The sequence below is a fragment of the Doryrhamphus excisus genome, linkage group LG16 (genome assembly GCF_037039965.1).
Source record: "Doryrhamphus excisus strain RoL-2023G ecotype Guam linkage group LG16, RoL_Dexc_Guam_v1.1, whole genome shotgun sequence".
Classification (NCBI taxonomy): domain Eukaryota; kingdom Metazoa; phylum Chordata; class Actinopteri; order Syngnathiformes; family Syngnathidae; genus Doryrhamphus; species Doryrhamphus excisus.
Window position 1 is genome coordinate 15,393,169 of NC_136372.1, and position 26,432 is coordinate 15,419,600.

At 40.1% G+C, this 26,432-nt stretch overlaps 1 protein-coding gene across 17 annotated transcripts in view; it reads left to right on the forward strand.

Annotated features, from left to right (window-relative positions):
* cacna1aa (calcium channel, voltage-dependent, P/Q type, alpha 1A subunit, a) overlaps nt 1–26,432 on the forward strand; it is a 107,039-nt gene that overhangs the window by 2,316 nt on the left and 78,291 nt on the right. For all 17 annotated transcript variants that reach the window (XM_078797062.1, XM_078797069.1, XM_078797072.1 and 14 more), the window contains exons 2-6: nt 13,087–13,193; nt 13,277–13,416; nt 23,160–23,251; nt 24,788–24,940; nt 25,009–25,196. In XM_078797062.1, coding sequence (XP_078653188.1) covers nt 13,087–13,193; nt 13,277–13,416; nt 23,160–23,251; nt 24,788–24,940; nt 25,009–25,196 — 680 coding nt within the window. The remainder of the gene's footprint in view (nt 1–13,086; nt 13,194–13,276; nt 13,417–23,159; nt 23,252–24,787; nt 24,941–25,008; nt 25,197–26,432) is intronic.

Sequence of the window (26,432 nt, forward strand, 5' to 3'; positions counted from 1 at the left end):
CAGCATGCATGCTAGGTTAATTGGCAACTCCAAATTGTCCATAGGTATGAATGTGAGTGTGAATGGTTGTTTGTCTATATGTGCCCTGTGATTGGCTGGCCACCAGTCCAGGGTGTACCCCACCTCTCGCCCAAAGACAGCTGGGATAGGCTCCAGCACAAGTGGTAGAAAATGAATGAATGAATGAAATGGAGGGATGTGTGATCCCAGAAAAGTAGAAAATAACCGGTTTAGGTATACAGTGTGTGTGTGTGTGCTCTGGGAATCATCCCACAATCACCTCATGGGGATTCTTTAAGTCGGGGGTGGGGGCACCCAAAAGCAGGTGTGACCATAAAAATCCAACAGCTGCAATATAAATGCATGAGGATGCTACTATACTATAGGCCCTGATATGAAGGTACATAGTGGGAGCGCTGCTGGGTGCTGACGTCAGCAAGTGCAGAATGGGATTGAGGGAAAATGAGAAGGGGGGGGGGGGCTAGAGGGATGGGTGCTATCAGAAGAAAATGACTAGCTCCTTATGTGTGTGATTGAGAGAGAGAGAGAGAGAGAGAGAGAGAGAATGTTGTATGAGAGTGAAGGTACATGCATGGCCACCCATTTAGATGAATATGACACAGAATATGCCTCCACTTCCCTGTGTGTGTGTTCATTTTTCTAAATCTGCACTATTGTATAAATGAATAGAACATGATTCTTCCATCTCCATCTATATAAGTGAAGTTTTGCACTGTGTGTGTGTGTGCTGTGTCTTAATGACACGAGTGGAAATCGGAGTAACGATTGTATTGATCGCCGCCGATGCTTGAGCTGTGACATAACTACACACACTAATTGGGCTTGCTCCGGAGCTACTTATGCTTATGACTCGCAGTCTATTTACTAAAACGACAAAGCTGCTCGCACAGGAGTCTGGAGGTCGTATAAGTCGGATTTAGTGTCCATAATTTTGCTGACGTTTACTTGAACACGTTAATAGGTCGGCGTGAAAGCAATTCATCAAGCAGGGCCGGTTAGCACGGTGAGTTAGTATGTTCTCTAATGGCAGAATCGCTAAAGAACATTACACTGACGTGAAAGGGTGTCAAGTTGGTCAGTTACATGAAATGCACATGCTAGTTGTAATGATGCTGTCAGAGGAAAACAAGGCACCCATTATCATAGTACACGGAATACACATATCTCCAAGGTTTTTAAAATATGTTGTTTTATTTATCTGACCAATATTAGCACAGGCAACAGTAGTCGAGCTGCACCTTGTGCCAAATTTTCACCCCCTTTTTGTGTGCAGCGGTGCAAGAGTAGAAGAGTTGGCTTCCACAAACACATACTTTGACCTTTTTCAAATAATGTTAACAGGGTTTCACTACAGTTTTAAGTTAAAGCATGTGTTCACTGTCTTTCTCTCTCTCTCTTTATTATAGGTCATTGACAAAATGCACCAAAGGTCCCAAGTTGGATCGGTGCCGCAGACGGTACAATTGATCCTTATAATGATGCCCTCATTCAACATTTTCTGTGCATTGATTCATTCAAGTCCCCATCAGACATATAGTGAAACATTCATTCATTTTCTATCGCTTTTTCTTCACGAGGGTCGCAGGGGGATGCTGGAGCCTATCCCAGCTGTCTTCGGGCAACAGGCGGGCATGTTGTTGGAATAATTTTACTTTATTTTATTTTTATTGTGTGCGAGACACATTTTTGTACTTTGTATGGAAAATGTTGCAATAGAATTATTTCTGGTCCCCCCCCCCCCTCCGCCCCCCAAGTGCACATTCATTCATTTTCTACCGCTTATCCTCACAAGGGTCGCGGGGGGTGCTGGAGCCTATACCAGCTCTCTTCGGGCGAGAGGCGGGGTACACCCTGGACTGGTCGCAAGCCAATCACAGGGCACATATAGACAAACAACCATTTACACTCACATTCATACCTATGGACAATTTGGAGTCGCCAATTAACCTAGCATGTTTTTGGAATGTGGGAGGAAACCGGAGTACCCGGTGAAAACACAGAGATGGTCGAGGGTAGAATCGAACTCGGGTCTCCTAGCTGTGAGGCCTGTGCATGAACCACTTTTTACACATTAGACTTGTATTATCTAATATAGTAGCTATAGTGATTGTGAAATAATTCTAATCATAACACTACACACAATAACCTACACATGGGTGGTGCTGGAGCCTATCCCAGCTGTCTTCAGGGCGAGAGGCGGGGTACACCCTGGACTGGTGGCCAGCCAATCACAGGGCACATATAGACAAACAACCATTCACACTCACATTCATACCTATGGACAATTTGGAGTCGCCAATTAACCTAGCATGCATGTTGTTGGAATAATTTTACTTTATTTTAGTTTTATTGCGTGCGAGACACATTTTTGCACTTTGTATGGAAAATGTTGTAATAGAATTATTCCTGTTTTGTCTCCCCCAAGTGTGAATGGTTGTTTGTTTGTCTATATGTGCCCTGTGATTGGCTGGCCACCAGTCCAGGGTGTACCTCGCCTCTTGCCCGAAGACAGCTGGGATAGGCTCCAGCACCCTCGTGAGGATAAGCTGTAGAAACACAATCACCCAGCAATCATCCAATGGGAGGCTGTTACCTTGTGAGAATCACATCTTTGAGATGTGTATAGCGGTTCTGTGTGTTTATTTGGTTTGAGAACTAACCTTGATGATGTTTGAAGAGAAGAAAAAGTGATTGATGATGATACCTTATCAATCCCAAGGTCGTCTCTGTGTTAAGTGTGTGCCGCAGTGTGCATTTAACACCTTTTCATCAACCATATATAAGACGTTACTCAAAATTGTACTTTGTAAAATGTGCATTTGATTGCTTTCTAATAGTATCCTGATGGCTCATTGTAATCCCCAGGAAATAATGTCTGCTGTATTTCAAGCAACGACATTTACAGCCACTGACCAGACCCCATGTTGTTTAGATAATTTAAGAGTCAGCAATTTGAATGGAAATTGAGAAATATGTCTTAATACACCAGATGCACGGGTCGCAGTGGACTCATTCAGAGCCTTTTTAAATTTGTGTACTGACTCTGCACACTAGAGACCACCAGATAAATAACGATGAAGTCATGTTTTTTTTTTATGGCTTTCTCACTGAACTTAGTTGTATAATATTTTTATATTCCTAAGTCGTTTTGGAGAAGCTCCTAAATTATAATAATAATTGAGATAGTACAGTTTTTGTAATTGACTTAAAAGTACCATACGGTGTCACATTCAGGGAGTTGGTGAAACTAAATAGGCCATCCCATTGGACCTTGGAAACAAAAGCCTTCCCCCATCATCTCTCCTGCTGACATGTGACCCCAAATTCCCCTTTTGACCTTGTAGAATCCATATGTGCAGTCATAGCCTGGACTTCCTGTAAATCTTGTGTGTGGTTATTTGCATACGTGTCTATTTTGTGCAAGTATTATTATGTGTGAATGTGTATGCAAACCATCGGTTTATGTACATTTAGTGTTTTTTTTTCTTTTCTCCCGGCTGTTGTAAATGGAGAAGAAGTCAAGATGCTTACGCCACGCATAAAAAAAACAGATGATTTGAACAATCTGCTGAAATGTTTTGGGTCACGGTGTCCACAGAAAATGTATTAAAACAGGTCGTAGGTGAACGGCAGTCACACCCAGGAAGAAAGGCAACGAGAAAGAGCTGCTTGTTTTTTTTGGACGTAGAGAGTCCGGGATCTATGTTTACTGCAGAATCTAAATAATTTATTGTTTTTTTTTTTCTGCAGCTTGCAAGTGTCCGTTTGTAACTACTCAGACTTGACGTCAGTTTTAGTTGTGTGAGCTCAGTTTGTGTGTATTGATACATATGGGTTGATGCTTATAGCTTCTTGCTGCTGGTCTCCCATTCCGCCTTTCAGTCATCTATAATAATGTAGCATATTAACGAAAACAGGACTTTGCCCAACCTCATTTCCTTTTTGAAATTGATCAGGTTGTTTTGTCACGTTTGCAGTGTGTGTAGTGCAAATGGATGGAGGGAGTGAGGGATAGATGCATGATTAATGCATGTCAGGATAGATGGATGATGGATACATTAAAAGAATAGATGGATGAAAGATGTATGATAGGTGGATTCACTGTAGGATCCATGCCCTGTTAGAAGCATCATTTTCTTCTTTTTACCTTGGTTTTATAATTTTTTTGAAACAAAGGCGCTTGAACAAAAACTGTTTGATGGAAAAAATAATAATTTACAAGTTGGTGATTCAGTCTGTGTGCATAAAGTTGGGACACCACAGACAGATTCCAACCAGGGTATGCTTTATTGTTTTTTTTTGTTACCTTGGTTTTATGATATTTTGAAAGAATGGCGCTTGAACAAAAACTCTATTTTCGATTAAAAAAAATAATAATTTACATGTTGGTGATTCAGTCTGCGTGCATAACGTTGGGACACCACAGACAGATTCCGACTAGGGTGTACTTTTCCGTTTTGAGCAGGGGTCCCCAACCATTGTGGCGTAGGACGCTTTCAGGTTCAATGAAAAAAAAAAAAAATTGCAAGTTGGTGATTCAGTCTGTGTGCATAATGTTGGGACACCACAGACAGATTCCGACCAGGGTATGCTTTTTTGTTTTGAGCAGGGGTCCCCAACCATCGTGGCGCAAGACGCTTTCAGGTTCAATAAAAACACTTGGAAAAAAATAATACATTTGTAAATAACTACATTAAATTCTATGTAAATTCATATCAATGCACCCCCCCCCCTTTTTTTTTCTCTCCCTCTGTCTCTGATTATTAGGACCTGAGCTTTGTCACCATCCCTTCCCGCTCTCTACCTGCACTTTTTATTTCTCTGGCGCCCAACCTGATCCATCACTCTGCCCCTCCCCACCCCCGCCTGCCACCGCCGTCCCGCTCACTCTCCTCGCCACTACATCTTGTCCTTCCTGCATTCGTTTTTTGTGATGCTAATTTAAGCATTGCGGAGGTGTTTTGATCCTGACAGCTGCAAGTCTTGTTGGGTTTTGTGTGTGTGTGTGTGTGTGTGTGTGTGTGCGTACTTTGTGTGTGTGTGTGTATGTGTGTGTGCCCTCAAGGTTCAATATGCCTACTTCATAGCTTTTGACTGTCTGGTAATAAATGTGTGAATTGATCCGTAGCCATAGTCCCTACGGGCACTGGGTCTTACACGAACGCACACACGCCACGTCTTCTAATAATCTCAAATATCACAAAGTAAATGTATAGAAATGTCACCTAGAAATGCATTTAAAATTTTAACAGATTCTGAAAGTATCACAGTCATACACTGTGTGAGTGTGTGTGTTTTCTTAAAATACACCAGCGGTCTCAAACTCAATTTACCTGTGGGCCACTGGAGGGTTTTCCAAACCCCCCCCAAAAAACGCATTTATTAAAAACTGAAAAATATACAAACTTTTTCCGTGCTTTGGTTCCGATTTTCTACAATAAAAGCTTTGATAAAACATTCCACAATATCTTAATTTTTATTTTTCTACACAAAATAAGATGAAAAATAAATAAACAAATCAAGAATAAAGAAATTAAATCAATCACTAATAAATAAATATAATAATAATAAAACGGCAAATAATAAAAACTTAAGAAACCACATATAGTTGGTGGGTAGACAAATTATTTGTTTTCAGATTAAAATGAACAAAGCATTATTAGAGCCCTGTAGACATGACAAAACACGACTATAGTCACATTTAGTATACTCTTTTTTTTTTATTTACAACATATTGCGCAACTGCAGAGTCTTGACACACATGCTAACTCGCAAACTAGAGAACTAGCGACCTAAACAGTCAGCCTTCAAGTTGTTTCCTTTAAACTTAAATAGCCAAAAACTTACCACTTCCACACGGATAGCGAGGATAACTATTAACAGTTATTTAATCTTTAACATGAACATTAATCAAACATAATATTTTTTTCTGGGTACATGATACCATACAGCATCCATATCAAACTTGCGCGGGCCACACACTAACATAAAACTTGGCCTCAAACTAGTGTCCTGCGGGCCACATTTGGCCCGCGGGCCGCATGTTTGAGACCCCTGAAATACACATTTGTGCCATTCCACAACGGTCCTACGTGAGACGGGAAACATTGAGGGCATTCAAGGTTGACCACAATCTAAATTTTTTTTTAATATTTCTGATGAAACACTGCAATAGCCGTTTTCATACAAGTACACCACAAACATTAATAAATATGTTTAGCAGCCAAACAAAGGACTTATGAAATACTTATTTTACACTGTAATTCATAGTTTAATGCATTAAAAAAATAAACGTGTATAATCGCTTCTAATACAACCTTTTCATTCCTGTAGTAATTCACTTTTTACATTGTAAAGCTAGTTTCTCTAATGTGTGTGTTTGTTTGTGTGGGTGGCGTGGGGGGGTGGGGGGTGCGGTGACGTGGTGCAGAGCTATTTTCGAGGTATCGGGATACGTGATGAGAGAAGAAATAGAGGGAGAGAGTCTGTGATGGATTGATTTTCTCATGCCTGTGTTCTTTTTTTGGTCACGTGCTGCGGCTGATACTAGACAAAAATGTACACTCCGCCATGCTGTGCTGGCACACACACACACACACACACAGTCAGAGAAAAGCAGGTAAATACACTAAGTTAGACGCTGACACATGAATGTTGAAGATTATGTAAAGAAACATGCCTGGCTGAGACTGGACACACACACACACACACACACACACACACACACACACGCACACACCAGCGTCAGCATCTTGCAAAAGTGTCAGTTCAGCTGTATTTGGGCTGATGAGGGAGCGGCAGTGGCATGCAGGGCCCAGGCGGGGCTCCAACATATCGTATGCAGTATGGAATATACAGGAAAAAGCAGAGGAAGGGCGCCTGCAAGGGCTATAACGTACTGATTGATGCTAAATCCTTCTGAGAGAGGCCAAGCGGGGCTAAACTGGCCTTCGGGCGCTCCAATTTGTTGGGCGGTGCAGTCCAAAACAGGGTGCCGGTGTGCTCATTATATCTTTGTAGCATTTTGTGAAAAATTTATATTTCTGTTTTGATTATTATACAATATATTTTTGGCAGTAATAGCAGGGAAAATTAATCTCTGCTTTATTCATCACACTGCAATAGATAGTGGGGGCATGTACTTAAAATATTTTGTGTCTATTATTATTATTATCTAAATTATTACTATTTATTCTAAATTATTTAAAATAATTTAATTAATAATTAAATTATTTGTTGTTATTCTCCACATTATTATTTATTATTATACGGGAGCCAGGCAACGACATTTCGTTGGCAATTTCACTGCTGTTATTGTGCAATGACAAAGGAAATCTAGCTAGCTAGCTAGCTCTCTATCTGTCTCTCTTTATCTATCTATCTATCGCTCTATCTCTATCGCTCTATCTCTCTCCATCTCTATCGCTCTATCTCTCTCAATCTCTATCTCTCTATCTCTATTCATCTCTCTCTATCCATCTATCTCTATCTCTATCTCCATCCATCTATCTTTATCTCTATCTCCATTTATCTCTATCTCTATTCATCTCTCTCTATCCATCTATCTCTATCTCTATTCATCTCTCTCTATCCATCTATCTCTATCTCCATCCATCTATCTCTATCTCTATCTCCATCCAGCTATCTCTATCTCTATCTCCATCCAGCTATCTCTATCTTTATCTCTATCTCTATCCATCTATCTCTATCTCCATCCATCTATCTCTATCTCTATCCCTCTATCGCTATCTCTATCGCTATCAATCCATCTCTCCATCCATCCATAATAATGCACTAAAATGCATAGGCATTTATGCTTAAATACAAATGTAGCACTCAAGGCTAGAAGGCTTTGGACTCCAAAACAAGTCCTCCACATCCTTACCTCCTGATTTAAATAGCCTTGAGCGTCTGGACATGTGAGTCTGCCCTTCATCGTCTCCATCCAGATCAGCCCTTCTTCCCTTGTTTATGTGCTTTCCTATATTAACTATCAGACGTTTCCTCTAGAATCTGTCTATTCAGGTTGTATTGATTCGTGTCCGTGCATGCAAGTTTTGTTAAAGCTGTATCTCCCACTATTGACAAAGAACTCGTCTTGTCTCTCGTCTATTTTGGAGCAAACAGTAGATTTTCCCTTGGCACACGTTTTGAAGATTCTGGTTGTGTAATAGCAGAAAATGGCCGTGCTTGATATGAATGCTGGCGGCTTCCCAATGGGTAGCAGCTGGTCCGACCTCCATTGGCAGACTGGTTGGGATGTGTAGTAAAGTGGAAGATATTGTTGGTGTGTGTGTGTGTGTGTGTGTGTGTGTGTGAGCTTGAATGGCCAAATGGCGCATGAATGGCGGCAGGACTGTCAAGGTTACTGAAGGGTATATATATGTACCTTTTGGGAAAACGGTATTATCGTGTTATTATTGTTATTATACTGTTATGTGTGGCCCAAACATGCACAGCTTGTCATCTGTACATTGTCATATAGCCTGCAGCCCATTTTCAGAAACCAGCAGATGAAGGGGAGGCTAAGTAATACGGCTTCAAAGCTATGGTCAAGTCAACCAAGGAAAGACTTTTGAAAAGGAAGGTCAGAGTTTCAAAATTACCCCCCCCCCCCCTTGGAAAACCTCAAGATGGCTGTGCACCAGGGATCTCCTTCAAGGTTTCAAGGACAATATTGATTAATACTTTGTGATGTAGGGGTGTTATATCATGTATAGAGGGCTCTAATAATGTTAAAAAACTGTATTGATAAGGTAACGTGTTTCCTGTGCGCTAAATAAGGAAATCTACTTTGTGGAAATTCACTTATCACGTTCCGATAAAAGAGACATTATTATACGTATATTCAACCAAGGAATTTTTTTTATTTTAATTCAAAATTACCCCCCCCCCTTGGAAAAACTCGAGATGGCTGTGCGCCAGGGATCTCCTTCAATGTTTGTCCATTAAAGAAATATGAATTAATACTGTGTGATATAGGGGTGTTATATCATGTATAGAGGGCTCTAATAATGTTTAAACCTGTATTGATAAGGTAAACGGGTTTCCTGTGCTCTAAATAAGAAAATGTGAAATTTTCTAAATAAGGAAGTCTACTTATCACGTTCCGATAAAAGAGACACTATTATACGTATATTCAACCAAGGAAAGACTTTTAAAAAGGAAGTTCAGAGTTTCAAAATTACCCCCCCCCCTCCTTGGAAAACCTTGAGATGGCTGTGCACCAGGGATCTCCTTCAAGGTTTATCCGTTAAAGAAATATGGATTAATACTGTGTGATGTAGGGGTGTTATATCATGTATAGAGGGCTCTAATCATGTTAAAAACTGTATTGATAACTGTTAATATAGTGATATATATATATATAGCACTTTATTTTATTTCATGCCGCCTCAATCAGCAAATTGATGATTTAAAAAAAGTGCAACGTCACTTGTGAGTCCTCTCGCCTGTGATGCAACTTGTATTTTTTTTTGTGCTCGTTTGCAACTTGTATCGGGATGGAAAAAATTCCCATTTGTATGACAAATGCAGCGTTTGCACATATGCTGGTGCGGCGTCGGCGTCAATGTGTGAAGTGTTTCTAAAAGATGGACTTGTGCAGCGATTACACACAGCGGCACATGTAGCATAATGTATCATCTCTCTCCCGGTCTTCACCACCATATCACCCCCCCCCCCCCCCTTCCATCCTCCTTGCCTTTTTTTTTTTATACAGTCGGTGTGTGTGTGTGTGTTCCGCCACTAACCTACTTTCCACACGGCTCAGGAGAAGAAAATACCGCAATACTCTCACGCCCCTATGTCTTGCGTTATCCCGCATCCGAGCGCTCTTATGCCCAACCCCCCCCCCACCCTCCCCCCTCTCTGCTCTATTCAATCACGTCTATGCCCACAGGTCACTTTCTTTCTTTAAACTCCATACTGTATGCACGTCCCCTTTTCCTCTTAATATCCACTCCCACTGTGTTTCTGGCTGCCTCTGCATTTGCTGACATTGCATCTACTTCCTTCTTTTTTAGATATTGGACGGAGATGGCATGATAGAGATAGAGATGATAGATGGGGCCTAGCTCGGTGAGGGAAAGACAGGAAGATGAGACGGAGGGGGGAAAACGATGAGCAGGTGGAATAAATGAGCCAGTTCGGGGATTAAATCAAATCAACTTTATTTGTATAGCACTTTTCCTGCAAAGACATGCAACACAAAGTGCTTTACAGAATTAAAACAATTTCCACAATTAAAAGGAGAAAAAAAAAAAAAACAAAAGAGGCACGGTGGTCGAGTGGTTAGCGTGCAGACCTCACAGCTAGGAGACCAGGGTTCAATTCCACCCTCGGCCATCTCTGTGTGGAGTTTGTTTAGTTAGTTTCTATGTTCTCCCCGTGCATGCGTGGGTTTTCTGCGGGTACTCCGGTTTCCTCCCACATTCCAAAAACATGCTAGGTTAATTAGCGACTCCAAATTGTCCATAGGTATGAATGTGAGTGTGAATGGTTGTTTGTCTACATGTGCCCTGTGATTGGCTGGCCATCAGTCCACAGTGTACCCCGCCTCGCCTGTAGAAAATGAATGAATGTGCACTTTGGGGGGGGGTACAGCAATGAATGTCGCACACAATAAAACTAAAATAAAGCAAAATTATTCCAACAACATGCATGTTAGGTTAATTGGCGACTCTAAATTGTCCATAGGTATGAATGTGAGTGTGAATGGTTGTTTGTCTACATGTGCCCTGTGATTGGCTGGCGACCGGTCCGGGGTGTACCCCGCCTTTCGCCCGAAGACAGCTGGGATAGGCTCCAGCACCCCCGCGACCCTCGTGAGGAAAAAGCGGTAGAAAATGAATGAATGAATGAAGAAACAAAAGAAAGCCCCTCCTTCCCACCCTCCATTCTAGACCCACACACACACGCACACAATCACACACAGTAGGGAAAAAAAAAGGCAGGTGGGGAAAGGAAACGATATTAGAGAGAGCCGGGAATGTTAGCAAAGAGGGGCGTCGCAACGGCGTCATCGCGCTCTTGATTGCGTCATCCGGAGAACATTTGGAGCGCCTGGCTAGTCCCTTTGTGACCTACCAACGTCCCCATAACCGTGTAAACGTTCTCACACACACACACACACACAGGAGTGAAATAACAAGACAAAGAAACATCAAGCGACAGCAGCATATTCTCTTCTCCCTCACTTCGGATTCTTCTCTTGCTTTTTTCCTTGCTGCTATATATAGCCAGGGAGGAAGGCGCAGGAAGCAATTCATTATTGAAGGTTTATGGCAAAGTGAGAGTCATTTATTCATGTGCTGGATTTTTTTATATGTGTGTGTGTGTGTGTGTGAGAGCACTGAGAAATGGCAGCGTGAAGACGGAGAACATCATACAGGCTAATTGGGTGGTGCCCTGAGCGTCCCAGTGAAGTGCGCCTGTTGAGGGCCGTCAAACGCATTATAAGCTCGGACCAGACTATTAACACCTGGAGCAGCTTCTTGTGTTTCCTTTTTAAATCCGAAGTGCAGGGAAAGGAAACCCGATCGTAATGCAGACGTTTGTATGGCAAAATGCACATATAGTATATTTGATTTATGCCGCCTCCCCCCTCTACTATGGGAATGGTTGCTCCCAACAGAAAGGAGCATATAGGAAAAAAGGTGAGAGGAACTAGTCACATAATTTGACTAGTTAGGTACACCAGCACAGTCAGCTGGTTCTCAAAAATATATGAATGAATAAATCATGTTATTTCATGAGGTGGAACGGCGGTTGAGCTCACAGCTAGGAGACCAGGATTCAATTCCACCCTGAGAGTGTGGAATTTGCATGTCCTCCTCGTTTTCTCCGGGTAGTCCGGTTTCCTCCCACATTCCAAAAACATGCTAGGTTAATTAGCGACTCCAAATTGTCCATAGGTATGAATGTGAGTGTGAATGGTTGTTTGTCTATATGTGCCCTGTGATTGGCTAGCCACCAGTCCAGGGTGTACCCCGCCTCTCGCCCCAAGACAGCTGGAATAGGCTCCAGCACCCCCCGCGAAAAGTCATTGTGACAAACTCAATTAGAGGTCTTTCTTCTTTTTTTTTTAGTCCATCTCTCTCGATCCGTCTCCCTCCCTGACTAGCCTTAAGACGTTATGTACACAGAGCCAAATGGTGATGTCACAATAAATCTCACTCAGTGTGTGGGCATGCTGTTGTACCACAGCGTGCCAAGGCCCGGGCGTGCGTGTGTGCTTTGTGGTAGACGCTGCTCTTCATCTTGACTTTCTCATCACTTTCTCATCACTTTCCCATTTTTTCTCAAAATGCATGAGTACAAAAAATGTGGACATGTTGGCAGGTTTGTCTTTAAATTGACCATTTTCAAACTTAACTAGCTAAACCAAAATACAAATATATGACATTCAGAAGACTCATTCAAAGATATTGTGATGATATGCAGTACTCTACACTGGTCTCTCAGTAATGATACTCCGTATGCCGAGACACACAAGCACCAGACTTAATAACAATCTTACTTTTGTCTTATTTTATTTCATTACCTCTACTATATCAGGTAATAGGAGTGTAAAGGGTGGCTGTAGGGGTGTTATATCACATATAGAGGGCTCTAATGTTAAAAACTATTCTGTATTCATGTCATAAAGAGGTTTTCGGCTTTTTCCTGATTATTGTGATGCAAGTACAATTTTGGTGTTTGAGATTTTATACCTAAATTAACTCCCAAGTCAACTGTAACTGTACACAGAACACATGGATGAAACATATAGTAATAAAACTCACTTTAAATGTCTTTTTTTCACTTATAATATCAATTGTGTTGGCTAATAAGACTGTAAACGTGACCATAGGGGTGTTATATCATGTCTAGAGGGCTCTAATAATGTTAAAGTAATTTGAAGGTCATAAAGAGGTCTCCAATGCTACAGACATGTTCGATTCCTAAATAAGTAAATAAACAAATAACAATTTGAGAAGCACTGAAATCCAACTACTGTCCTACTAAAGGAGGTATTGTAAAGGAAATACTGCTTTGTTGTTTTTCCTTGACTTCCTTCCCTCACTCCATTTGAGTGGATGATTCTCGCCACCATCATTGCCAACTGCATCGTCCTGGCCCTGGAGCAACATTTGCCCGATGGCGATAAGACGCCGCTGTCTGAACGCCTGGTAAGACCAACAATACAGTAAGTCTACAATGAAGTAGTTTCCTTCCTACCTTGACCTTGTTGGTGTGTTCCTTCTTTCCTCAGGATGACACAGAGCCGTATTTCATTGGGATCTTCTGTTTTGAGTCCGGTATAAAAATCCTGGCTCTGGGGTTCGCCTTCCATAAGAATTCGTATCTCCGGAACGGATGGAACGTCATGGACTTTGTGGTGGTGCTCACAGGGTAAGTGGCAAGTCATATTTCGGACGACATATACTATACCGCTCAAAAGTTTGGGATCACGTGGAATTTTTTTTGAGCCAGTCTGAGATATGGCTTCTTCTTGCTATGAAGTCGCCGCTTCACTGTTTGATACTGACACTACCGATACTGGTGTTTGACCGGTACTATTTAGTGGAGCTGCCAGGTGACATCGTTTATATGCATCGTTTTTCTGTCCTTGTTAGACCGAGTTTGTGCTGCTCTCTGAAGGGAGTAGTTTATCAACATGGTTTGAGATTTTAGTTGTAGTTTAAATTTTTAGATGGGTTTTCTAATAATCTATTAGCCTTATAAAATGATGAACTTGGATTAGCAGCCATACCAGGAGATTGATGCAGAGGACTGACAGTTGTTGATATGGCTTTTTCTTGGAAGTCCTGCTATGAAGTCCAGGATCCTGAAGTTGTCGCTTCACTGTTGATACTGACACTGGTTTTTGACGGGTACTATTTAGTGCAGTTGCCAGGTGACGACCTTAAAGTACACACTCTCAGATATTTGTCTTCTTGCACAGTTGTGCATCGTTTTTCTGTCTTTGTTAGACCCAGTTTGTGCTGCTCTCTGAAGGGAGTAGTTAACAGCATGGTATTATTTTTAGTTTTAGTTTGGATTTTTAGATGGGTTTTCTAATAATCTATTAGCCTTATAAAATGATGAACTTGGATTAGCAGCCATACCAGGAGATTGATGCAGAGGACGGTTGTTGATAGTAGGCCTCTATGCAAAAATGTATATCCTTCTTTTGAAAATCATCTGATTAATTTTAATTGTTTTTTTTGGAAAACAAAGAAATTTGCAAGTGATGCCAAACATTTGAGCGGTAGCGTAAATATATCATAATAATATATAATGTACAGGTTGTTACGGATAGACGAGGTCAAGATCAGCTGTCGAGTCTTTCCCCATGTGTTGTGTGCATGCATGTGTTGCTGCCTGTGCCCTTTTCTCTAATGAATGGCCCCATCCCGAGCAAGGCAGCAGTCAGATCACAGAGCAGATCCGCAGGCAGCCAGCAGCCCGGGCAGCGAACAAATGCCACGACAATACAGTGCCCTCAGAGAGGAAGGGGACACGGGTGGGGGGGGGGGCACAGACATAGAAGGTGAAGGGGGGTGCAACTAGTGACATCAGAAACATTTTTTTACTATCACAGCACATCTTCATAATATAGAAATGAACCTTAGAGTAGTCAGTGTACAGCCTGGAAAGTAGTATGGGCGGTCTTTGTTTTATGTGCAAGTTCTGTTTGTTCGTTTCTTTTGGCTTTTTCCTGATTACTGTGATGCAAGTACAATTTTGGTGTTTGATTCTATACCTAAAATAACTCCTATGTCACTCAAACTGTACACAGAACACACGAAGGACATAACGTATAGTAATAAAACATCGCGCATGTCACTTTAAATGTCTTATTTTCACTTATAATGTCAATTGTGTTGGCTAATAAGACTGTAAACGTGACCATAGGGGTGTTATTTCATGTCTAGAGGGCTCTAATAATGTTCCAGTATTTGGAAGGTCATAAAAAGTTAGTTATTTTTGAAGGTCATAAAGAGGCTTTCTATGCTACAGACATGTTCGATTCCTAAATAAGTAAATAAACAAATAACTGCGATAAACAAGTGATTAGTGATAGTATGTATTTTTAAAGACGCAGTACCTTTTTTTTTCCATTATCCCTTATCTTGCTCTTTTGTGGTTGAATATTGTTAGTTTTTTAAAAATGCACATTTAAGCCTAAATTAGTATTTTCAAACTTAACTAGCTAAATGAACCAAAATACAAATATACAACATTCAGAAGACTCATTCAAAGATATTGTGGTGATATACAGTACCTCAAATATATTAGGTAATAGGAGTGTAAAGGGTGGCTGTAGGGGTGTTATATCATGTATAGAGGGCTCTAATAATGTTAAAAACTGTATTCTGTGTTCATGTCTAGAGGGCTCTAATAATGTTAGAGTATTTGGAAGGTCATAAAGAGGTTTTCTATGCTACAGACATGTTCGATTCCTAAATAAATAAGTAAATAAACAAATAACTGCCATAAACAAGTGATATTTTTAAAGACGCTGTAGCTTTTTTTTTTTTTTTTTTTTTTTACAGTATCCCTTAAGGATGTGCAATCACTGTTATGGTTTGTCTGCCTATGATCTTAACTCTACATTTAACACTTACCTGTATATTTAGAGTCACAATGTCCAAATTTGAGAACCAAATAGATTTTAGTGTTTCATTGATTTACAGTGCTGTGCAAAAATCATGAGTCTGAATCATCCTAGTCTGAAATCTATCATGACCGTATATAACCAGAACTTCACCTCCGCCGTGGCTCATAGATGACGGCAAACACACGGGCGGTGAGGATTTATCTCCTCTCCTAAATGTAATGGTTTCTTTCTTGACCTATATGCCACCCCCCACATGGAAAACCAGCCTTGTATTATTTTATTATGAATGGCTCCTACAATGTATATGTTACTGTGTTTATACATTATCATCCTTATTGACCACGCACTGTCCTAACTGGTGTCTAATGTTCTCATTTTCTACGTAAAGCTTTCTTATTGTCACTTGAGCAGAGTGTCCTTATGCTTTAATAGGACCAATCATGAGGCCGAGCTCGTCCCAAAGCGAGTGACACATGCACGGTGCAGCATATAGTCAGATTCAGGGACGAGGATTTGTAGGATTTGACAGTGTCAGTAAGCGAGGCGGAGCTTTTGAGTACCGGTGTACAGTTTATGACCGGATGCTGACCTTCCTTCACTACTGTAACTGTAAAAAAAAAAATAATAATGATACTGATGAAAGGGAAGGTTTATGTCTTCTCACAGTTGAGTCCACTCTCAGGGAATAAATATCATCCGTGACATATTGAGGCACTGTGGATAAATGAAGTGCTTCCTTTGCAGGGGGTCCGTAGCATATGTCCAGTATGTCCTCCATGACTATGAAGTACATCCTAGCAGTGGTCTGCTCATGGAGTTCAGGTTGCTTTATCTTCAGTTAGGATGGAATATAGCACGGTACGCTTACATTTTAACAAAAAAACACTTTGAAAATAATATTTAAAAAAAAAAAAACATCTTGAGCAACGAGGACATTTGTTATCCGTCTTTTTTTTTAAAGCCGCTTGTTGGTACTTAATCACCCCCAGCCTACTCTAAAGCTATATATAGACCACTCCACATGGAGTCTTTTGTGAACAGTCCTGCTGGCTCCAAACTGTTGCTTGAAGGCTTTTGATGCAGCGTCACATTTTAAACGAAAACAAGGGCAACTGACGACGTGTCGGCACAAAATAAAAATCGAGAAAGAGACTGCGACAGAAGAGGTGGGAAAAGGACATTTAAATAGGAAATCCTTATAGGTTGAAAATAATGAGTGAGAAATAAATTGTGGTGAGGGCGGTGGTCGAGTGGTTAGCGCGCAGACCTCACAGCTGGGAGATCAGGGTTCAATTTCACTCTCGGCAATCTCCGGGTACTCCGGTTTCCTCCCAAATTCCAAAAACATGACTCCAAATTGTCCATAAGTATGAATGTGAGTGTGAATGGTTGTTTGTCTATACTATGTGCCCTGTGATTGGCTGGCCACCAGTCCAGGGTGTACCCCGCCTCTCGCCCGAAGACAGCTGGGATAGGCTCCAGCACCCCCGCGACCCTCGTGAGGATAAGTGCTAGAAAATGAATGAACCTTCTAAATGTGTTTTTTTTTTTAACATTGTTAGAGCTCTCTAGACATGAAGTAGCACCCCTATAATCACTTATACACTCCTATAATTCCTGAATTATGACATTACACAACTCTTTTGCTGGAGACACAAGTTCAATTCCACCCTCGGCCATCTCTGTGTGGAGTTTGCATGTTCTCCCCGTGCATGCGTGGGTTTTCTCCGAGTACTCCGGTTTCCTCCCACATTCCAAAAACATGCTAGGTTAATTGGCGACTCCAAATTGTCCATAGGTTTGAATGTGAGTGTGAATGGTTGTTTGTCTACATGTGCCCTGTGATTGGCTGGCTGGCCACCAGTCCAGGGTGTACCCCGCCTCTCGCCCAAATACAGCTGGGATAGGCTCCAGCACCCCTTGCGACCCTCGCGAGGATAAGCGGTAGAAAACGAGTCCGCCGCCATGTTTTGATTCTGAGTAGCGGTGTAGCGTTTGTGAACAAACGAGTCAAAAGAACTAGTTCTTTTTTTGCAAACGAATGAATGAACCGCCCATAAAATACCCGTTCAGTCCGCCGGGCCGTTTTGTTCATGAACGACACAGCACTAGTCGGTGAGCTGTTGAGTCGGAAATGAACGTGAACATGAGTTGAATGGACCGACTCGACAGGACTGACTGACCGGGTCTATGCACAGGGGGAGATCACATGCTAACGACCAATTGACTGAAATGAACGGATCTTTTTACTGAATGAAGCGGACGGATCCTGTTAACTGAAATGAAAGTTTTTTCCCAACACTAATTCTGAGTGAAGGCGCATCGACATGCAGTTCTTGTGTGTTTTTTTTTTTTTTTTTTGCAGTTCTTGTGTCGACGTAGTATTTTTTTGTGTCGACGTAGTATTTTTTGTGTCGATGATGTCGACACGCCGTCCTGGCCCTAAAAGAAATGCTAGAAATTTTGTGTATTCTTCCTGCAGAAAACAGTGTCACTGTGTAACTTGCCTATGGACCCTTGACACATTAGGCTGGAATTGAACGGCGGGCTCTCACGCCACAAACACATACACACCTTTGTGATCTTCTCCACTTGTTTTTCTTTTTTTTTTTTTTTTTTTTTTTTTTTTTAGTAGCGCAGCACCTTTTTGAACATGAAAGCTGCTTGGCCTTTCCGCCCACCTCTGGCCCATACCTTTGATAACGCACGCTGACCGACGTGCGCAGACAAACGCGGCGCATTTCCACTTCAAACATTCTTTCCGCCGTTTCCTCGCCACCTCTTGTGGACTCGCGGCCGCTTTCTTTACACGCATTCAAAGACGAATACGCTTAACATGACTGTGAATAGATGGATGGGGGGCTGTCCACTCTACAACCTTGTTGGATGGCCGTTTGATTTCACCATGTTTCCGGGCCCAAGTGTGTGTGTGTGTGTGTGTGTGTGTGTGTGTTTTCCTCTTGTTGTAAATTGCCTGGGTGATTTGGCCCTGGGAATAAGCCGGTTGTTTTTTATGCCTGCTATTGATTATTAGTCCAATTACGCTTTGTTTACAGCCATTCTTAACAGTGCATCTCCCTCCTTCAGCTTAGTTTATATACAACTGCTGGGGAAGCAATGAAGGGTAAAAAAATAAAGCAAGTGGCATCCTTCCACTCAAGTGAAAATCAGTTTTTGCAGCCATCGTATGAAGAATGACTGAACTTATAACCCATTTCATCTTTACAGTAGTCCCTTCCCTTTTGTGGCTTCGTTCTATCAATTTTTGCTCTTTTGTTTCTCGTTTTTTTGTTGTGTAGTTGTTGTGTCGCTATTATTAGTTAAAAATGTGCAAATGCGAGTATAAAAGTGACTATAGGGGTGTTATTTTATGTCTAAAGGGCTCTAATAATGTTAAAAAACATATTTAGAAGCTGGTACACAAGTTTTCTATACTCCAGCTATGAAAATATTCATTCATTTTCTACCGCTTATCCTCACAAGGGTCGCGGGCATGCTGGAGCCTATCCCAGCTGTCTTCGGGCGAGAGGCGGGGTACGCCCTGGACTGGTGGCCAGCCAATCACAGGGCACATATAGACAAACAACCATTCACACTCACATTCATACCTATGGACAATTTGGAGTCGCCAATTAACCTAGCATGTTTTTGGAATGTGGGAGGAAACCGGAGTACCCGGAGAAAACCCAGAGATGGTCATGGGTGGAATCGAACTCGGGTCTCCTAGCTGTGAGGCCTCTGTGCTAACCACTCATTCACCGTGCAGCCTGGTTTAAGTTACATTCATTCATTTTCTACCGCTTATCCTCACAAGGGTCGCGGGCATGCTGGAGCCTATCCCAGCTGTCTTGAGTCGAGAAGCGGGGTACACCCTGGACTGGTGGCCAGCCAATCACAGGGCACATATAGACAAACAACCATTCACACTCACATTCATACCTATGGACAATTTGGAGTCGCCAATTAACCTAGCATGCATGTTGTTGGAATAATTTTACTTTATTTTAGTTTTATTGTGTGCTAGATTCATTGTTGTACGCCCCCCCCCAAAGTCCACATTCATTCATTCATTTTCTGTCGCTTATCTTCACAAGGGTCGCCGGGCTGCTGGAGCCTATCCCAGCTGTCTTTGGGGCGAGAGGCGGGGTACACCCTGGACTGGTGGCCAGCCAGTCACAGGGCACATATAGACAAACAACCATTCACACTCACAATTTGGAGTCGCCTCCGGTTTCTGAGCTGTGTGGCCCTATGAAAATTATTAGTTTTTTTAAATGATTTTATTTTATTTATTTTTTCATAATTTTTTTATAATTATATAAAATTGTTATTTTTCCATTAACTGTGATAAAGTAGGAATTACGGTATTATCTTATTGTTCTACAGTAGGTCGGTTTACTGTATCCACTACATGAGAGTGCATGCATAATGGCTATCATAATAACACAAAAAAAAACATAAGTGGAGAGCGTATTTGTTCAGCAAATGTGGACACAGCTAATTAGCGTCATTTAGCTGAAGTCAGCAGGAATGCAGGTGGCGGGTGGGCATGTAAGATTGTTTTAATAATGTGTTCCAGTCTCGTGAATACAAATAAGAAGCGCTCCTCTCGGAGACCCGTTAAAGGCGGCTACTTTAGCCGCTGTAATTGAATGACCTACTTTACGCCGCATTTGCCAAAACGTATTCCCAATATGTCTGATCAGGCAGCACCTGTTCTGTAGGTGTGTGTGTGTGTGTGTGTGTGTGTGTCATATGTGTGTGTGTGTGTGTGTCATACGTCGCTCAGATGCGCAGGAGAGACGGCGGCAAAAGAAAAACAACAAGACTCCTCCTTTTGGCTCTGTTACCAAGGTGATGCGGAGATTCTATCAATGAGCCAAGGTTGCTGTTGCCATGGCAACACTTATGAATGAGAAAGGGCAGAGTAACCGTGGCGACGGTGTGAATGAGGAAGTGCCTCATCGACCTGACGGTGTTTTGTCAGGGAGGGTAGTGGATACTGTTTAGAAACACAATTCTTTTGTTTTGAGTCGCTCTCGTTTTTTTCTGTCATCCGTTAGGATTCCTATTAGAATCGTGCCAAAGAGTAAACGTTTGATTCCCTTTGGTGTTTGTGTCAGCATTTAGTGGCACGCTGTCCTAATCAATATCCAATACAGTATATTTTCTTACCAGGTAAGACTAATACTTACTCACAGCTGTAGGGATAACAAAGGTAAATTGTCAGTTAAGCAGCATTCTCTGTAACACAGGCTGTGTGGGTTGTGACCGAAATTATGGGATGCCTTGTCCTCAAAGGCACCTGCTCCTATGTACCGCCACCATATTAAACCCACTGGGATTCATGTGTTGTTTCTTTAGAACCTCCACTGACTCAGTTTTATCTTGGTAAAAAAAAAAAAAAAGCTTTTTAATTACAAAAAAAATTGCTCACAATTATAAATTATATTTTAAAAAATGTTAATATAATTATATAATTAAATATAATTATATTTTTAAAAATGTTAAAAATATAATTTATAATTGTGAGCAAAGATTCTTTGTAATGAAAAAAATATTTTTTAACATTTAAAAAATTTAAAGCTTTTTAATTACAAAAAATTTTGCTCACAGTTATAAATTATATTTTAAAAAATGTTAATATAATTATATAATTAAATATAATTATATTTTTAAAAATGTTAAAAATATAATTTATATTTGTGAGCAAAGATTCTTTGTAATGAAAAAAAATTGCTCACAATTATAAATTATATTTAAAAAAATGTTAATATAATTATTATGTAATTAAATATAATTATATTAAAAAAAATGTTTAAAATATAATTTATAATTGTGAGCAAATTTGTTTAATTTAATTACAATAAATCTTTGCTCACAATTATAAATTAATTATAAAATATAATTTATAACTGTGAGAAAAATATTTTTGTAATTAAAAAGCTTTTCCTTTTTTATATATATAATTCATTGACTTTAGTATAAAATACTTACATTTTATATATAGTAATATTTAGTATGAAGTTGAAATATTGCTGGAAACTTGTAATGTTTTTTTTCTATAACTTTTCACCCCAGGTCCACTCGCTACATCGCGCCCTCACTCTAGCGTGTTTTTTAATTAATTAATTAATTAATTAGTTAATTTATAATTAATTGTTGTTTAGTGGTCTGCCATATCTGCCATTGTCAAGCATAAAAGTGGCAAAATGAACAAAAATACACATATTAGGCATTCAAAAGACGTGAAAAATGGCAAAAATGCCAAGATTTTTTTTTTCGATATCTATTTTTTTTAATTCTATACTGGGTTATTTATAAAATTATTATTAGGTAGTACCAAAGTCCAATAGATAGTAGACCTATTAAGATTATTATTGTACAGTACATTATGGGGCCTGTTGCTAGATCTAACATTACATCTTTGAATGCGTCTTCTAAATGCCTTGTATTTGTATTTTAGTTCATTTCGCCATTTTATACTTTATGCTTAATTTAGCCTAAACATACATACAATTTGCTAAAAAATGCGTCGACCGTATTCAACCACAGTATAATTTGTGCACAGTAACGAGGAATAACTATAACGTGTTGGTTTTCTTGCACGGTCGTCTTGCTAAAGGCTATCACTGCATTCAAGTTAAATGTCATACGCTAATACAGTCAAGCTAGATGCTGCTTATACTGTGAGTGGTATAAAACGAAAGTATCAAGGGTACAAAAGCAGTATACTTGAAGGACATTAAGGACTGTAAAGGTACACTGTAGTGAGAAGCTACCTCGTGACCAAGCAAGGATCTTCTCACTTTCAAGATGGCCTCTGATGATGAGTTGATATCACGCAATGTCGTTCCAAGGGCCCTATAGCTACGATGAGTGATGAAGCCCCACCCCCCGCTGAAGGGGAGGAGGAGGGACTTTCAGGTCACCGTAATGCAGCCTTTAAAGGCCCCACCCCTCTCTGTATATGTTACTTGCTATTTTAGTTCGATTCCAAGCAGAGTGGTTTTATTTTGAAGGCTGCAGTGATTAAGGCTGTGCTGTGTCACTGGAACAGAAGAGGAAAGCGGAAACGTGTCAGGATGACAGAATGAAAAAGAGAGCGAGAGAAGTGAGAAAGGAGGATGATTCACTCCGTGCGTCAGACGAGGGACTGACTGGAAGTCTGGCGGCACAGGGGGAACATCTTTAGCGTCTCCACGCACACGCCCATTTTGTTTATCGCCGTCCACATTCTTCGACCCAACCTCCGTCTGCTTTCAGTGAACCCCTAATAAATAAAAATGGACATAGTCAGAACCATGTGACCATTTCTTCCGTCCGTCTTACTCCGTTTTCAAATTATAGCCCTGATACAAATCAAGCTGCCCCTCTCACGCCCCGATGCACTCCACTGTCCGGCTTCACTCGTCACCTTTTATTGATCAGCTACACCCCTGCACAATTTACATACCATGCCTTGGGTGGGTTTGCATGCACGACCAGCTGGACTTAGCTTAAATATCCGTTTTGTCCCTTTTCTCTTTAGGATCCTGTCCACCGTGGGCTCCGATTTTGACCTGCGGACCCTCAGAGCAGTCCGAGTCTTGAGGCCCCTCAAACTGGTGTCTGGTATTCCCAGTAAGTATTTTTTTTCCGTATTTTTTTCCAGTTTTATCCTGTCCTTAAATTTCTCAGTTGCATCAGAGGTTTAAAAATAGCTCAGAGAAACGTTTTTGAGTTTTATGCTTATTTATTTATTTGAATACTGCATAGACATAGACTTTCTTTATTGTCATTGCACAATAACACAGCAGTGAAATTGCCAACAAAATGTCGTTGCCTGGCTCCCGTGTAATAATAAATAATAAATAATAAATAATAAATAATAAATAATAAATAATAAATAATAAATAATAAATAATAAATAATAAATAATAAATAATAAATAATAAATAATAAATAATAAATAATAAATAATAAATAATAAATAATAAATAATAAAGTGGAGAATAAATAGATTACATCAAATATGAACAATGTAGCAGCGTAAACTGTAATTTGTACAAATAATTTAGAATAAATAACAATAATTTAAAGTTTTGGTTTATGCGTGTGGGCAGGTAGAGGGGCTTATTTGGCATTGAGCAGTCTGCATCATTTGCATAATGCATCATTTACTCTGTTTTTACTCAACTCTATTTTTATTTATTTATTTGTCTCTCCTGTAAAGCATCTTTGAGTACTCTGAAAAGCGCTATACAAATAAAATATATTATTATTATTAATGTTGCATTAATAGTAATAGCTGATGCTAATAGCTAATACTATTTTAAATACTTTTAGAGGTTGACTATTATACTCTGTTTTTTTAAGAAAATTGGTGCACCTAACAAACTGGTGGACGGGGCGGGCGGGCGGGCCAGGGGTGGCGGGGGGGAGGGATGACAGGGTCACAAGTCGAGCGAGATTAAAATTCGACAAGCAAAAATAATTTATCATTTTGCCGGCCTCAATAAATCGCCATATATTGATAATATTCTGAATGTGCTTAAAAAGTGCTCACATTTATATCAGAAAGTAAAAGTATTTTTTATAATTAATAATAATGATAATAATAATTAATAATATAAATATTAATCCATATTAATAATAATAACTAATAATATTAAACAAGTATTATACAATTATTATACAATTAAACAATTATTATTTATAATGCTAACTATAATGCTAACTAGAATGCTAACTATAATGATAATAATAATTCATATTAATATGAATTCCATTAATAATAACTAATAATAATTATAAACAATTATTATTAACAATAATAATGCTAACAATAATAATGCTAACAATAATGCTAACAATAATGATAATTAATAATGATAATTAATAATAAGTAATAATGATAATTACTAATAATTCATAATGATAATAATAATAAATTAATAATCATGTTTAACCCTGGTATCATGAAAATGTTGCTTTTATGTTCTCCACCGGGTCCTACTGAGTGGCTCACAGTGTACAAGTGAATGTGCGGCTAATCCTAATCCCAAATTTGCAGAAGGAACTCATTAACTGATGGTTTTGTTAATTAAACAATCCTAATTATTTAGTTAATGTAGTTTAAAATATCCATTCACAATGTTTTGACACTCTGCCCTCCAGGCCTCCAGGTGGTGCTGAAATCCATCATGAAGGCGATGATTCCTCTGCTCCAAATTGGCCTCCTGCTTTTCTTTGCCATCCTCATGTTCGCCATCATCGGCTTGGAGTTCTACATGGGCAAATTCCACACCACCTGCTTTGACAATCACACAGGTATGGGATTTGAACCTCGACATCGCCCTTGTGTACAGATGAAATGAAATACTTTTACCCAAATTCAGGGGAGATCCGTGAAGAGTTCCCATGCGGGACGGAACTTCCGTCGAGGTTGTGTCCGGAGGGTACCACGTGTCGACAGTACTGGCTGGGTCCAAACTACGGAATCACCCAGTTTGACAACATCCTTTTTGCTATCCTCACCGTCTTCCAGTGTATCACCATGGAGGGCTGGACTGACCTGCTGTACTATGTAAGTACACGGGGAACCTCGGGATTTGGGTTTTTCCATCAGAGAACTATTTTTTGTTCACCAAAATGATTATTATTTTAAAATGACTTTTAAGATGAAAACTAAATTTCAATCTACTGGCAGATAATTCTCCAATTATCTGCCAGTTTTACTATGAAAATATTCATTCATTCATTTTCTACCACTTAGTCTCACAAGGGTTGCGGGGGGTCCTGGAGCCTATCCCAGCCGTCTTCATGGGGACTACAACCTGGACTAGTGGCCAGCCAATCACAGGGCACATATAGACAAACAACCATTCACACTCACATTCATACCTAAGGACAATTTGGAGTCACCAATTAACCTAGCATGTATGTTGTTGGAATAATTTTACTTTATTTTAGTTTTATTGTGTGCAAGATTCATTGTTGTACACCCCCCCAAGTGCACATTCATTCACTCATTCATTTGCTCATTGATGTGCTGGAGCCTATCCCAGCTGTCTTTGGCGAGAGGCGGGGTACACACTGTACTGGTGGCCAGCCAGCCAATCACAGGGCACATATAGACAAACAACCATTCACACTCACATTCATACCTATGGACAATTTGGAGTCGCCAATTAACCTAGCATGTTTTTGGAATGTGGGAGGAAACCGGAGTACCCGGAGAAAACCCATGCATGTACCCATGGAGAACATGCAAACTCCACACAGAGATGGCCGAGGGTGGAATCGAACTCGGGTGTCATAGCTGTGAGGCCTGCGCGCTAAACACTCGTCCACCGTGCAGCCCTCTGTAGGCATATTCTCCGACATATAATGGTAATAGTAATGGTTTAATTTTATTTGAACATGCATCAGATTACGATTGAATGCATCCCATAATCAGTTCACAGTTCCACATGTCCAAAAGGAGTAGGAAGAAGCAAAGCTTATTAAATCCTACCCCTCCATCTGGTACTTTTACAATCAGTAACTGTTACATTTGTTCACTTTCTGCTTTCCTAATATAATTTTAATTCATTTTAATTTTATTTAATATTTTTTTTAAACTTAATTTTTTGTCACATACCAAAGTATGAGGTGATATGACCATCCAATGACATAATGGGTACCATAGTAAGTGTCAATATAGTGTCCCTACTTATAAAAATCGGTAGCAGTAAAACTCTCTTTCTCATCTGTGTGTAGTTCACATCTCCAAATTACTCCTCCTTGCTGTTGCAAAATTTAGGATGGTTCTTAACTCGGA